General features: G+C 35.7%; 1 protein-coding gene across 3 annotated transcripts in view; it reads right to left on the reverse strand.

Moving 5' to 3' along the window:
* Positions 1–16,504, reverse strand: part of RASA2 (RAS p21 protein activator 2) — a 113,937-nt gene that overhangs the window by 71,123 nt on the left and 26,310 nt on the right. For all 3 annotated transcript variants that reach the window (XM_036266204.1, XM_036266203.1, XM_036266202.1), the window contains exons 3-4: positions 12,540–12,643; positions 1,699–1,793 (exon numbers count right to left, since the gene is read on the reverse strand). In XM_036266204.1, coding sequence (XP_036122097.1) covers positions 1,699–1,793; positions 12,540–12,643 — 199 coding nt within the window. The remainder of the gene's footprint in view (positions 1–1,698; positions 1,794–12,539; positions 12,644–16,504) is intronic.

A 16,504-nucleotide genomic window follows, 5' to 3' on the forward strand; every position in this document is an offset into this window, starting at 1 on the left:
TAAAAATAAAATTCAAGATCAATGAAGTAACTACATATGAAAATAGGACCTAAATTTCCTGACTTCTGGTTTAAAACCCTTCCACTTCACATTGCCTCTCACCTGGATCATTTACCATACTGTATAATAGAGATCTGATAACAGTTATTGTCAAATGAAAAGAAATGAACATTAAAATGGGGTACAGTGGATAAATCAGGAAAAGTTTTCATTAAATTGTGTACTTAAGAAGGGGTTTTGGTATACCACTATTTAATTTTTGGAAAATTTAATCAAAGAGAATGCTTGAGAGGTTGTGAGGCAATAGAGACACAGACGCTTCATTTGCTAATGTCTGTGGGTATGTGCACAGCATTTTTTCTTGTCTTAAACTTCTGATTGAGTAGAAAATTATAGCTTCTTTTAGAGAGGAAGAATTCTGTTTGCAAGTATGCCTTTGGGAAATTAGTTCACAATCTTTACCATATTTTATAAATAAATAGTTATTGTAAAAAGGATTCTTGCCCTGGCCGGTGTGGCTCAGTGGTTAAAGAGGTGGCCTACGTACCAAAGGGTCTTGGGTTAGATTCCCGGTCAAGGGCATGTACCTGGGCTGCAGGTTCAATCCCTGGCTCTGGTCAGGGCACATGTGGGAGGCAACCAATCGATATGTCTCTCTCAAATCAATGTTTCTCTCTCTCTCTCTCCCCTCCTTCCCTTCCACTCTCTTGGAAAATCAATGAAAAAAATATCATTGGGTGATGATTTAAAACAAAAAAGGATTCCTTTTAGCTAGACATAACAATTTCTAAGAGAAACTCAGATTTTTTTCAGAAACAAACAGAAAGTTAAGATACATGGCTAGCCCTGGCCAGTGGGGCTCAATTGATTGCAGCACTGCCCATTCACCAAAAGGTCAAAATTTCGATTCCCAGACAAGGCACATACCCAGGTTGTGGGTTTGATCCCCAGTCAGGGTGCATACAGGAGGCAACTGATCCATGTTTATCTCTCACATTGATATTTCTCTCACTCCCTTTCCCTTCCTCTCTCTCTAAAATCAAAAGAAACATCCTTGGATGAGAATTAAAAAAAAGAAGACACATGGCTAAACATCCATCTTTACTCACACATGGACTCTGTAAGACCTTTTATTTTGGAAAGAGGAAAGAAGAGCTTTAAAAAGAATAATGATCCCCTTTCAAAAACAGGTGAACAACAGGAAGGGTGGGTGTGAGAATAAAGGTACTGTATGGTGAATTCAAGCATAGTTTGAATGAACAGCATTTTCCTAAGTCTAGTTTACTAAAGAGTAAAGTAAAGCATCCTGGTCAGAATGGATGAAATCACAGACATCTAGGGGTTCTCCTCAAAGTCAGAATTAATAAAATATATTTTTCCTTTAAAATATTTTCCCCAGCTGAAAAAACTTTAATATTTGTTACTGTGACTAAAACAAAAGAACTAAAGAAGGGGAAAAATGTCCCCCTAATATAACCTTCACAAACTCATATAGGCACACGCACGTGTATTATTCTTGAATTTATGTGGCAAGTCATTTCCTTCTACCTATATATTACCCAAAGGTCTATAATATTTGGTGCCAGGATTTAAAATAAGGTATAATATAAGCTCTATGTATATGATCTAGTACAATTTGTTTTTCATTCATTTTCTGTGTGTGACAATCTCTTACATCACTTAAGTCTTAATATTTACCTGAACCTCTGAATTGGAGTCAACAGGCTGTAGTGAAAACCAAGTTTCTTTACCACTGTGGTTACACAAGTCTTCCTTTTTGATGGCTACTTTTCCTATAGAAAATAAGTAAAACAATATGAGAAAACATTTTGCATAATTGTTATATATAATACGTTGCAGAAAACATTTAAAAATAATACCTATTGATATTAAAAATACATTTTTATAAAGTATTTTTCTATATTCTAAAGAATGAAAAGTACTCATTTTTCCTTGTCACTTGGCAGGCTCTTCTCTGGGTCATTTTGGATTAGGGGATTAGACAAAAACTCAGTTGTATTTATATTCAACTGCATTTTGGGGTACTTATTCAGATTCATGCTTTCACTAGGAGTATAATCAGTATAAAAAGCAATGTAAAATGATAGTGTAAACTCATCCTTCCAATTCTTTAATGCAATGAATAATCATATGTTTTATATCTGCATTTAATAAGAGTTTATAAGTCCCAATTAAGAGAAAAACAAAAACATCAGACATCACTAACAATATTAAAAATTCACTTGAAAATTATGGGAGCTTAAAGCAATAATTTTGTTGTTTTTGTTAATCCTCAACAGAGGATTTTTTTTCATTTTTTTTTTAGATAGAGTGGAAGGGAGAAAGCGAGAGAGAGAGGGAGAGAGAGAGAAACATTGATGTGTGAGAGAGACATTGATTGGTTGCCTCCCACACAACCCTATTGAACCTGTAACCCAGGAACGTGTCCTTGACTGGGAATCAAACCTGAGATCCTTTGGTCTGAGGACCGATGCTCTAACTGCTGAGCCAAAATGGCCAGGGCCAAAGCAAAAATTTTATTAAAAATTTGCTTTTATCAAAATATTATAAACAATGTTTATGCTGCTTCAGTGCATATTTAAAAAATTAAGGCAACTCCTGAAAGAATTTCTACCTCTCAGAAAAAGATACAGTACAATGAATAAGGTAGCAAGGAGAGGAAGAAACAGAAATGTTTTTATTATAGTGAAGTATTTGACATGTTGGTACAAAACATTTCCTTCCTCGCCCTGGCCGGTTTGGCTCAGCGGTTGGAGCGTCGGCCTGCGGTACAGAGAGACCCAGGTTCGGTTCCCGCTAAGGGCACGTACCTCGGTTGCAGTTTGTCCCTGGCCCTGGTTGGTCGTGCGGGTGGCAGCCACTTGATGTGCCCCTTCACATCGATGTTTCTCTCTCTCTCTCTTCCTCTCTCTCCCTCCTGTTCTATCTGAACAAAAAATGGAAAAATGTCCTCGGGTGAGGATAAAAAAAAAAGCATTTCCTTCCTCAATTCAAGTTTTAAGTAGACATAGTTTTGTATATGACCAATAATTTATTCGAATATTCTACACAAAACTTCCACAAAGTACACACACTAAAAGTAAGAAACAGTTCTTTCTTTTATTTTAGTAAATAAAAATGTTCGTTTTAAGTGCCCTAATTATACTTCAAGGGTATCTTTCACTTATGACCTATCTTGGTCTTTTAGTTCAACACTACCAGTAAGTATGTCAGTTTTTGTGCACCAAGTGAAAAGGAAAAGCATGACAGGAAAATAAAAAGAAAGCTATTTTTAAAATTTATTCTGGAATTAGATTGTGATAATGGTTGCACAACTCTGTGAATATACTAAAAAAAATCACTGTATTGTACACTTTAAAAGGGTGAGTTTTATGGTATGTGCATTATACCATAATGAAGCTATTATTAAAAATTTCTAACCATATTAAAATTTTTGACTAGCTTATCTTCCTAGTCATGACTGGAACTCAAACTACAAAGACTATATCTATATCTATATACATGTATAATTTTAAGAAAAATATTGAAATATATCACTATATATATTTTCATTAGTATGCCAACTGTATTAATATACAACCCCAAAAAGAACTATTGCAAATTCATTAGCTATACTTACTAATACTTGTAAAATTTTAAAATTAATGAATTAGCCCTCACAACAAGCATACATTTTTCCAACTGTCTTTTAAGTATATTAGATAAAATCTAGTGTGAAAGACAAAATCTTTGTGTAAATATATAGCATTTATAATTCACTCAAAATCTTGTAGGAAATGACACTAGCAAAATAACATATTTCAGCCATAAGTGGGGTTAAATTTAAGATACAAGATAATAGAAAAAAATAAATTCTCCTAGTACTGAATATACAGATTATAAGGCAAGTACATAATTCAAGCACTAACTGGAACACCCAAATAGTCTTTTTTTTTTTAATCCTCACCCAAGGATATTTTTCCATTGATTTTCAGATAGAGTGGAAACGAGGGAGGGAGAGAGAGAGAAGAGAAAAATATGATGCAAGAGAGATACATCAATTGGTTGCCACCTGCACAACCCCAACCAGGGCGGGGGTTGAATCTGCAACCCTGGTACATGCCCTTGACTGGGAATCAAACCCGGGACTCTTTGGGCCGCGGGCTGACGCTCTAACTGCTGAACCAAACAGGCCAGGGCCCAAATATTCTTTATGCTAAAGAGTTTAGGTTAACAGCCAAATCCTACAAATCTCTTGATATGTTTTACCTATAGATTGTATCAAATTCCTGGTAAATCAATATAATACCAAGAATGGCTCAGGATATATTATTATGACAAAGTATTCAATATTGTTTCATCACAAATGACTAAGATTATCACAATTCTATCAAGTGGTTCCACTTACCACTGATTTCACACCAGAAATAAACATTAAGACAATGTATAACAGCTAACACATATGTATGTAAATATATACACTCACAGACATAGATCTATACCTCCTGTAGGTAAAGTTCTTATATTTTGAGAACCAGTCAAAATCTTAGTATCTATGAATCTTTTGTGTCCTCTGCCCAGAAAAAATGCACAGATATTATCTGGCATATAATTTTAAGAGAGTTTACCCACTATCCAGAAACTTGCTGTTACATTTCTGGTTAAGATCCCTATTCTTGCCCTGGCCGGTGTGGCTCAGTTGGCTGAGTGTCATCCCATGCTCTGAAACGTCTCAGGTTTGATCCCCAGTCAGGGCGCATACCCAGGTTGCAGGTTTGATTCCTGGTCGGGGTGCGTGTGGGAGGCAACTGATTAATGTTTCTCACATTGATGTTTCTCTCTCCCTCTCCATTCCTCTCTCTCTAACATCAATAAAAACATGTTTTTAAAAAAAATCCTTATTCTACAATTTCTAGGATTTTTAGTTTCATAGATAATTCATGAATATGTATGTAGATGTACTATGTGTGTACATTTAATATACACAAACATCACCAAAGCAAGCCCCAAACTTAAAAATAGGGCTTTAAAAAAAAGTTTATTTAGAAATTTACTGTTTTGATTCATTTACTCATTCAACAAATAATTACAGTGGCATTGTGTTTTAAATGGTGATTTGATTTCCGGACTCTCCTAACCAAAGTCTACTTAACCAATAATGCATCTAAAAACTACAGTAGGAATCTACCTGTTCTATTTATGACACACAACTCCAGATCACTGGTGCCTTCCCAAAAGAGAATCTGCTCTTAATTCACAAGTGAGAAAAAAAAATCCCAGAAGCAAGTGCCCTTTTCCTATTTCGTATCTTGTGTATCCATGGTACTCATTTTCATGAAATAGTTCAGTGGTTCTTATCTTCTGAGAGGGAAACCCTTCTCTGACTAGCTGCATAAATAAGCCATTCAAATACTGAGAAAAAACTGATATTTTATTGCCAGCTCTTATTCTTATCAAATTCCTTTTTAAGATGTCAGTTTCTGAAACACAAAGATTTAGTTGCATGAGACTAGCCAGCCCAAAGCAGTAGCAAAAAATACATGATTCCAAGAAGTCAGAGAAACTGTTATATAGGAATGAGAGAGAAAAATTAAAAAAAATATTTGAAGCCATTAAGTATTAAGATACCTGAAACATGTTCAACACTTCATTAGGCAATATAACATGAAAAAGTCGTCAGTCCTAGGAAATCAAACAGGGTAGAGACAGAGAAGAGAAAGGGGGAGATAGGGAAAGAGAGAATGAATTAATTGAATGAATGAGAGAAAAGGTGGGAGGATAAAGGGCGAGGGAATGTGGAAGAGGGAAAGAAGAGGGACAGATATGGGAAGGACAAGTTTCTGAAATACAAATGAGGCCAAAAAGCCTCATCATGCTTACTTGTTGATTTGAGCTACCCTGAGTCAAGCTGGTTAGATGGCAAGTATTGACTGTAAAAGGTAGGCAGCCCGACACAGCAGAAAGCACAATGCACTGAAGGAAAAGCCAGCATTTACTGAACATTCACCAGATAGTAGACATTCCCACATATTTTCTGTTGAATCTTCATAACAATCTTGTGTGTAGAGAGTATAATCAGCATCTCACAGATGAAGAAAGCATAATATTTAAAAACCTGCCCGCTAATAAGTGCTAAGTCAGATTTCAAAACCAAGGTACCCCATCCATGTTCCTTCCAACACAGACATTAATTTATTAGCATAGTGTCAATTTTGTTATTTGTTAGCTATGTGATCTTGGGCTATTTGTTTAAATACCACCTCTCTTTTACTACCTCTGTATTAGAAACAATTTTCAGTTCTAATGATCTTAAAAAACTTGTTCTGTGCCTCTAGTGGTCCCAAAGATTGTTTTAGTTTACTGTTCACTGTTTTAAACAAAGCTAACTCATTACTTCTCTAGCCAGGACATCACCAACCTCAAAAACAAAAACAAAATCACCCAGGAACAAACTTCCCAACAAATTATTTATAGGTAATATTTCATTTCCTCACTGTCCTGACAAACTCATAGACAGAAAGAGCTTACACCAAACCCAAACACACACACACACACACACACACACACACCCAGATGCCACATTAGTTCCTTAATATAAGACAAGGAGAGGAAACAAAAAGAAATGAAGGAACTGTGGGCAAAGAAACCATCTCTGTTGGTCTCTAAGTAAAAAAAAGTTTTCTTAGCTGTCCAGCACCACTTCTATGCAGCATTTTCTTGACATCTATAAACACTGTTATATTTGGGGCCCATTTTTAGACACAGCAAATTCTTAGAAATTTCATCCAATACAGCCCTGGCCGGTTTGGCTCAGCAGTTAGAGCGGCTCAGCAGTTAGAGCGTCAGCCTGCGGTCCAGAGAGACCCGGGTTCGGTTCCTGCTAAGGGCACGTACCTCGGTTGCAGTTTGTCCCCGGCCCTGGTCGGTCGTGCGGGTGGCAGCCACTCGACGTGTTCCTTTCACATTGATGTTTCTCTCTCTCTTTCTCTCTGTTCCTCTTTCTCCCTCCCACTCTACCTGGACAAAAAATGGAAAAATGTCCTCGGGTGAGGATTAAAAAAAAAAAAAGAAAAAAAAATTTCATCCAATACAGATCACCAACTGGCAAAATCTCAACAGTCCCGTTCCTAGTTGGACATTAAGATAAATGGCTGAAAGAGGAGGTAAAAGTATTGACAAGTGTGACTGCCTATACAAGATGAAATAGGACCAAAAGACTGAACAAATTCTGGCAGATAGTCAACAACAGAAATTCAGTCAATGGCAATATTTCGATGCCTAAATATATGAGGTTTAGGTAGATACACTTTGGTCTCTATGACAGACTGATATGTTAATGGTCTCCTTGATGAATGCCATTGTGTAGTCCCCTCCAGCACAGACTCTGGGTTTGGCCATGTTACTTGCTTTTGCCAAAGGGACATCAGCAAATACGATACAAATAGAGGCTTAACCTGTTAACCGAGCAGGACGTATAAATACGTCAAACGCTGCATACAGTGAAAAGGGAATTTCCCGGTTATTCCCCGGTTAACAGGTTAAGAAGCACGTGTGCAGAAGGGCGTACCCTCTTGGAACCCTGACACCATGTGGAGAGGAAGGCCTAAATAATAGCCAGCACTAGCCATTAGACATATGAGTTAGACAGTTCAGTCCAATTTCCCAGATAACAGCACATTAGGGACCCCAGGTGAGACCAGCAGAAGAACCACCCTGTTCAGCTCCACCCAAATTGACAAACCATAGGATCATAAACAAACATACAGCTGCTGTATTAAGCCACTAAGCACTGAAGTGGTTTGTTATGTAGCAATAGGTAACCGATACAGTACCTATGTAAACAGACACCAAAGTGTAGTCTTAGGCAAATTTTAAACAGATTTGACTTAAGAACTAAATGCCAGCAGAAATTACAATTCAAAGAGCTGGAAAAGAACTATCTTAAACTCAGCCTTATTTTATTTTTATAATTTTTTTTCTTTATTACTTTTTAGAAAGAGAGGAAGGGAGAGGGAGAAATAGAAACATTGATGAGAGAGAACATCGACTGGCCGCCTTCTGCATGTCCCCCCACTGGGGATTGGGCCCACAAACTGGACATATGCCCTGACCGGGAATCGAACCAGTGACCTATTGGTGCATGCGTCAACGCTCAACCACTGAGCCACACCGGCTGGGCAAACTCAGCCTAAATTTATAGATGAATTAGGCCTAAGAAGGTAAAGTGGCTTGTTTAAGATCATACAGCAAGTTAGTGATAGTCATGACTGGAATTCACATCTCTGATATCCTAGTAAAATTCTCTTATCAAACATCATTCTAACCCCAGGGAAAAGAAAAAAAAGTTGTCAGAGTCTACTAAGATAACCACAGTTTACTTCTTTGAGCCTAGATTCCTCTAAAAACAAAACTAACTTTAAAATTCACATTAGAATGTAAAATATGTTTTAATTTTAATGTTATTAGGATCTTCATTGGAAATGGAAATATATTCTTCCATAAAGTTTTTCTTTTGTCTTTTTCTCAATTTTTAAGAGAAAATACTATACCTTAAGACAATATATCACACTTTTAAAGTCTCAGTTTTATAATTGCCTTTCTTTTTGTAAAACAGTTCATAAAGCTCGGCCGGTATGGCTCAATGATTGAGCATCAACCCATATACCATGAGGTCGCCGGTTCGATTCCCAGTCAGGGCACATCCCCAGCTTGTGGGCCCAATCCCTAATGGGGGGCATGCAGGAGGTGACCAATTGATGTTCTTTCTCATTGATGTTTCTATCTCTTTCTCCTCCCTCTCCTTTCCTCTCTCTCTAAAAATCAATAAAATTTTTTTAAATGGTTCCTAAATATCAAGTTTTTAATTAATCCCTAATTGATCTTTTGCACTAACTGTTGCTGGCACATAACATGCCTAATATGAAAATGTATGACCTATATTGATAACAGTTATTACTTCTGGAAAAGGGATTGGAAGGAGAGTCAGTAGTCAAAATTAATTAAGATTATCTGTAATACTATAATTAAAATTATTTTTACAAAAAGAAAAATATCCATGTTACTTATACATTTAAAAACACACAAGCTCTTCATTTATATTCGAATAGTACACATTCTCAGATCTCTAGCTCAAATTTCATTTCCAAAAAATGCTATGACACTGTTTAATTTACAATTAGGAATCTCGGAGTTACAAAATAATTAAAGGAACTCCATTTCTAGTAGCTCAAAATCTTTAAAAAAAAAAAGAACAAAAAAATCCACCCAACTTTATGAGCTAATGACAAAAAATATGTTGAACTACAAAAATGTAAAGATTTATAAATGAAAATAGCAAGACAATTTTCCAACTTTAAATTAAAGTGTACATATGGCCCTGGCTGGTGGCTCAATTGGTTGGAGCATTGCCCCGTACACCAAAAGGTTGTGTGTTCGATTTCCAGTCAGGGAACATAACTAGATTGCATGTATGGGAGGCAAATCATCAATGTTTCTCCCTTCCCTGTCTCTAAAATCAGTAAACATATTGTCAGGTGAGGATGAAAAAAAAAAAAGTGTACATATGTATTGTGTTTAATAACAGTTCCTATGTGTAAAAGAAAGAAATTCCCACTAAATATATACATTTTATCTATTAACAAGAATAAACTTATTTTTAAAAAGTTCTCACACCAAATTACAGTTTTCTGATACCAATCCACAAAGAAGTGATTTTTACTTAAAACTATTTTATTTAAATAAAATTAATTTTCACTTTGAAATCACACGAAAGACACACACAAAGGCAACTTTTGGAAATCATAAGCCTCAACTAAAGGCCTTTTCAAGAAACACTATATAACTATAATGTCACCTGTAAACAGACAGTGAAAATTACAAAATACTTTCTTAAAAAGACACAAAGAGCCCTGGCCGGTTTGGCTCAGTGGTTAGAACATTGGCTTGGGGTCCAGAGAGACCCGGGTTCGGTTCCCGTTAAGGGCACGTACTTCGGTTGCAGTTTGTCCCTGGCCCTGGTTGGGTCGTGCGGGTGGCAACCACTTGATGTGTCCCTTTCACATCGATGTTTCTCTCTCTCTCTCTCTCTTCCTCTCTCTCCCTCCCACTCTATCTGAACAAAAAATGGAAAAATGTCCTTGGATGAGGATAAAAAAAAAAGACACAAAGATACACACTGTCTCAAGAGTGTCTAATAATTACCAATATCCTCTATCCAATCCTCACCCTATTCTCTCTCTCTAGATGCTGACATTAAAAGATCTCCTTGCTTTTACTGATATTAATTTCTTTTATCTCTCTTTCTACCTTCCTGATACACCTTATCAATCTTCACTGAAGCCTCATTTTCCCTGCAACATACTCCTTATCTTTTCCTGGGGAAATTTCATTCATTCCAGCCAAGGCTTCAAGTATCACCTTAACACTCAGTGACTCTTAAATCCATGTCTCCAGCTCTTTTCTCTAAGCTTCATATCTGCATTTTGAACCATCAACCAAAGATGTTCCACCAAGATGTTTCCCAGTAAATACAAATTTAATTTGTTTAAAACCAAAGTCACCCTCTCCCCTTCCCAACCCCCACTCAAAACTGAATGCCCCTGCTGTGTTCTTTATATCAGTTAATGACAGCCATACTAGCAAGACATTTTCAACTCTTTCCCTCCTCACATCCTTTGTCCCCTTAATCCCTAAATCCTATCTGAACCTTCTCCTGTGAAGTACATTCCCTCATTTGCATTTCCACTCACATCACCCTATTCATCTCATTTGGTAATAGCTTTCTGGTTGGTCTCTCTGACTCTAATCTCTCTCTATTCTACACTATAAACTATATAGAGTACATATTTAAAGTATATGTACATATATTTTAAAATATATGTGTGTGTATAGTTATATATAATTACAAATACTTTAAATATGTAATCAATAGATATTGTTTACAGTTTGAAAGTTACTGTTGTAGAAAGTTGTTAAACTATAAGAGTATATGTTTATATATAGTTATATGTAATTTTTAAAAGGTTCCTCATTCTTAAAAGGTTCAACACTACTGTCTATAAAATAAGGTTCAAATTCCTCAGCACAGCTTTTAGGGTCCATCACAACTTGACCCCAATTTATATTCCCAACTTCACCTTCTACCATCCTCAAGTAACTTATATACTCCAGCAGATACACCACAAACATGATTCAACTTTTCTCCTATGCTTCTGCCAATCCCTATTTCCTTGAAACGTCTTCCTACCTAAGCAGTCTGTTAATTCTCCACCAAACAAAATGAACTGTTCTCCCCTCTATGCTCCCAAATACTTTGTTCATACCTCCAGCACAGAACCTGTTATAATATATTAGTATTAGAGTACAAGTCTGCCTCTCTGACAGCCTCGAAAAAAACTGAGTCTTATTTATCTTAACATTCCCATCCATTGTATGCCACACAGAATTGTTTATAAATGTTTAATTGAATTGAGGATGGAACCTCTGAGGTGATTTATAATTAAGGGTTTGCTAGATAGAGGAGAGTATGTATAGAGGTAAAAAAGTCGTCAGAAGAAAGACAACTAAGAAAACACAATGTCATTAAACTATCTTTTCCTTGACAATCAAGAAGTTCATAAAAAAAAAAAAAGTAAGACATAAATTCCTCAAATTCACTGATAATCAGAAAAATACAAGTTAAAAATTAAATATTATTTTTCTCCTATCAAATTGGAGTATTTTTTCAATAGTAATATCCATTGATGTTTCTCTCTACCCCCTACCCTCCCTCCCTTCTACTCCCTCTAAAAAGCAATAGAAAAAAATATCCTTGGGTGAGGATTAACCAAAAAAAAAAAAAAAAGAGAGAGAGAGAAAGGAAAACTGTAGATGATGAAATTCAGGATACTAAAAGGGGAAAGGATATACATGTAAATTATAGACCTCTACCTGTTATTAAAATACAAAGATACTGATTCAAAAATCATGAATGGGACAAATATGTGGCCAGTTAGCTTTGTTGTTGTAGTTCACCCAGCCTCAGACAATTATTTAAGAAACAGTTACTGGTCACCAATGCAAAGAGACAGAAAACATATGACCATATTAAAGTTGATTAATTAGTTCCATTAAAAAAAACTTCAAAAACCGATGTTCTTTGGGGGTCTCAGATACTGGGATCTTTGTATAAAACATTCTTTGACCCACTCAACATAATACATACCAAACATTTAGTAAATGTAAGATACTCTGTGAGTGATAGCCTCTGCTTCATAAATATCATATTCAACTAGAGAATCTAGATATTAAACAACAAACTGATGAACAAATGTAATGATACTATCTATGGAAAGGGACCTATCAGGTACTAAGGAAAGATGACACCATGACAAGGAGGGATCAAATTAAAAATGAAATCCACAAATGAACATGAAGACCAAAGAAAAGGATTAGAAATGTTGAGCATATATTATTCTATTGTTTTCAAAACTTTATACTTAGAGAAAGAATGAACACAAAAACCAATGTTGTAATTAAAGATAATTATGAATAGTACATACCTATACGAAGGTCTCTTTGTAAAACATTCTTATCATAAACATAGAAAGACAAATACTGGAAAGTTCTTGGAATTTCAAAGTAAAATTCTTCACTGAAAAACGGGCTAGAGAGAAAAGGGGAAAGCTCATTATTATAAATTTAACTGTGTCCTCAAATAATATTTTCAATAAAATAAATTAAATTATACAGTAAGACACCAAAAGAAAAGCTTCAAAAGCTCCAAAATAATTCTCTATGCTAAATTACAACCAAATCTGCCCTGGCTGATTTGGCTCAGCAGTTAGAGCATCAGCCTGCAGACCAAAGAATCATGGGTTCAATTCCAGTCAAGGGCACATACCTCAGTTGCAGGTTCAGTCCCTAGCCCCGGTCGGGGTCTGTGGGAGGCAACCAACTGATGTCTTTCACATGGATGTTTCTCTCCCTCCCTCCCTCCCTCCCTCCCTCCCTCCCTCCCTCCCTCCCTCCACTCTATCTGACAATAAATGGAAAAATATCCTCAGGTGAGGATTTAAAAAAAGAAAGTTTAAATTATGCCAGCCGGTGTGGCTCAGTGGATTTGAGGCTTGTCCCATGGACTGAGAGGTCCCAGTTCGATTCCTGGTCAGGGCACATGCCCGGATTGCAGGTGACAGGAGGCAGCCAATCAATGTTTCTCTCTCACATCAATGTTTTTCTCTCCCTCTCTAAAGAATCAATAAAAAGAACAAAAATAAATTACAACCAAATCCTATACAAACCAAGCTGAACTCTGAAAGGACCTCAATTACAAGGTTGAGTTCTGAGCAAACAGCCTTTCAGAAGTCATGTGAACAGAAGACCCAGTAATTGCCTGGGGTCATGCTCACCTAAAGTGGACATAAATGAGAGCGGAGGACAGTGTCATCATCACCTCAGAAATATATAAAGCTACTTTTATAACAATAATACATAACACCTAAAATGGGGAATGTTATATAAAATGCTACTTTAAAACAGGTTATTCTAAAATCAACTTTACTGAGGTATGACATATACAAAATTCAAATTAAAGATTAATGATTTTTGATAAGTTGATAAACTGTATAGCCTCCATCTCAATTAAGATATGGTAACATTTCTATATCCCCAAAAAGTTCCCCTATGCTTTTCTGCAGTTAACCCACCATACCTGCCACAGGCAACCAGTGATCTGATTTCTATCACTATAGATAGATCTGGTGTAGACTTTCATACAAATGGGATCAAATAGTATGTACTAGTGTCCAGCTTCTTTCATTCCGCTAACATCTATGAGATTTTCTGTGTATATCAGTTCACTTTTTTAAATTGCTGCATAATATTTCTTTTATGAATATTCCACAATCCATTCTCTTAGTGATGTCATTTGAGTTGTTTCTAGTTTGGGCTACTAAAAACGAAGCTGCTATGAACATTTTTATACGAGGCTTTTCCTGGACATATGCTTTCAATTCTTTTGGATAGGTAACTAAGAATGGAATAGCTGGGTTAAAGAGTAGGTGAAATTTTAATTTATAAGAAACTGTCAAACTGTTTTCCAACATGATTTCCAATCATTTTACATTACTACCATCAATGTATGAGAGCTCCAGTTGCTCCATATCTTAGTCAACTTTTGCTATTCAAAGTCTTTTTAAAAGTAGCTATTCTAGTGAATGTTGACATGATAAATTTAAACACCTGTGTAATCTCTATCCCAATCAAGATACAGAACATTTCTATCTCCCCAGAAAGTTCCTCCTCCATACTGTCACAGGAACCAGTGAGCTGATTTTCATCTTGACACAATATGTTCAAGAATCTATAGTGACAGAAATGGTTTAAAAATGGCATTTTCCTGATAACTAATGATGTTGAATATCTTTTCATGTGCTTGTTGACCATTTGTCTATCTTTTGGGAAATATCTATTTGGGTTTTCTCCACATATTTTAAATGGGTGTCTTTCTTCTTCTTTTAAAAAAATAATAAATTCTGGATACAAGTGCTTTGTCGGAGTATTTTCTCCCAGCTGTGGCTTGCAATTTCATTTTCTTGACAGTGTCTATAGAAGAGCGGAGGCTGAGTTTTTGATGAAATCCGGTTTATCAATTTTTCTCTTTTATGATTAGTACTTTTCGCTTCCTAAGTAAAAGACCTTTGCCTACCCCCAAGTTCCTAAGAGTTTCTCCTATGAAACAGCTTATTTTCATAAGTGCATTTTAGGAATGCTATTTTGATATCTAAATTCTTCTATGAAGACAGGAATCTCTGTAATGCTAGTGAACATCTTGCCAACAGTGCCTCTTTCCTGAGAAAGTTTAAAAAGCAAAAAGATACTTTGAAAATGTCACTATAAAATGCAATCTCTTTGGGATGTCACAACTTAAAGAGAAGGTGAAATGTAAAGTAACATGTTCTTTGAGAGGTCATTTCCCGACTTTGTCCAGAAACCAGTTGACTCAGCTTTTCAGTATTTATAATGCCTGGTCAACTTTTGTCAATATTTTTTTCACATCAAATGCAACCAGACTAAATTCTTGAAAGTTGGTCTGTCAAAATAACTAGAGTCATCTAGTCTCAACACAGAAATCGATATAAAAACAGCTATTAGGCAAAGACATAACATGTTTAGATATTTTTCTCCTTTCTATCATTTTATAAATAATTATAAAATGGAGGATTTCTTTTATATATCATATATCCACACTTGGATATTATTTTTAAAACACATTCTAAAGCAAATAAGAATAACATGAGAATAACTCACCAAGTAATCTATATCACTGTATCATCCCAATCTCAACAATACCCACATCTTTATTTTATAAATAAATTAATCAATCAATCCATTTGAACAAAATTTTTCAACAAGGTTGTTAAGAAGCAATGACTAGACTTATATAATCTTTAAAACAATACTCTATTGTTTATTATCACTGATTATGATCATGCATATGACTCCTAAGGAAATTCCTGGTATGGAGAAGAGGAGCACTAGGTATAAGCAGTTTTATACCACCTACTTCTTAAAAGGATTTGAGTGAGGGAGAGATTTAGGAGCTATAGATTCCATATATAACTTCCACTTACCTGTTATGAAAACTCTATCTCCAGACTACCTATAAAAACTATAATATCTAGAACCCATAAAAGATCCAAGTGGTTTCTACCCATTTTTTACTTAACAGCTTATCACAATATCCACAAGGGTAGAAAACACTGAAATGAATACACGGTGAGCAAGGGTTTATATTACAGATTCTTTCACAACTATTCCACGAGGAAAAATGCTAGGGGGCACCTGGAATTAAGAAGCACCTAGTCTAACTAGTTCACAGTCTGTACTGAATGACCTAAGGTAACCATTGCTAGCTTTAAAATATTTTCTAATGCCCTGGCTGGTTTGGCTCAGCGGTTAGAGCATCGGCCTGCGGTCCTGAGAGACCCGGGTTCGGTTCCCGCTAAGGGTGCGTACCTCGGCTGCAGTTTGTCCCCGGCCCTGGTCAGTTGTGTGGGTGGCAGCCACTCGATGTGTTCCTTTCACATCGATGTTTCTCTCTCTCTCTCCCTCCCACTCTACCTGAACAAAAAATGGAAAAATGTCCTCGGGTGAGGATAAAAAAATAATAATAATAAAAAAATAAAAATATTTTCTAAGTTGGTATGCATCTAGAAAAATAATTTAAGATGGATAAAAATAATTGTTCTCATTTCATTTTCCTCAACACAAATATCTGGAAAGGCAAGGGTTAAAAAAAATAAGCTAATTTTAGTTACTCATTTACAAGGCTACATATTAGAAACTACCACAAGTATTCAATTTATGGACAATTACTAGTTTTGTTTATCACTAGTAATTTTGCATATACAATCAGTGTACATTAAATAACAAACTGAGATTTAAATAGTTTTAGTTTTGCTTCTAACTTCCTTTATTATATGCACAAATTATTCAGCCTTTTGGTGACTCAGTTTCAATATTC

This window comes from Molossus molossus, unplaced genomic scaffold (assembly GCF_014108415.1).
Source record: "Molossus molossus isolate mMolMol1 unplaced genomic scaffold, mMolMol1.p scaffold_m16_p_18, whole genome shotgun sequence".
NCBI classification, from domain to species: Eukaryota; Metazoa; Chordata; class Mammalia; order Chiroptera; family Molossidae; genus Molossus; species Molossus molossus.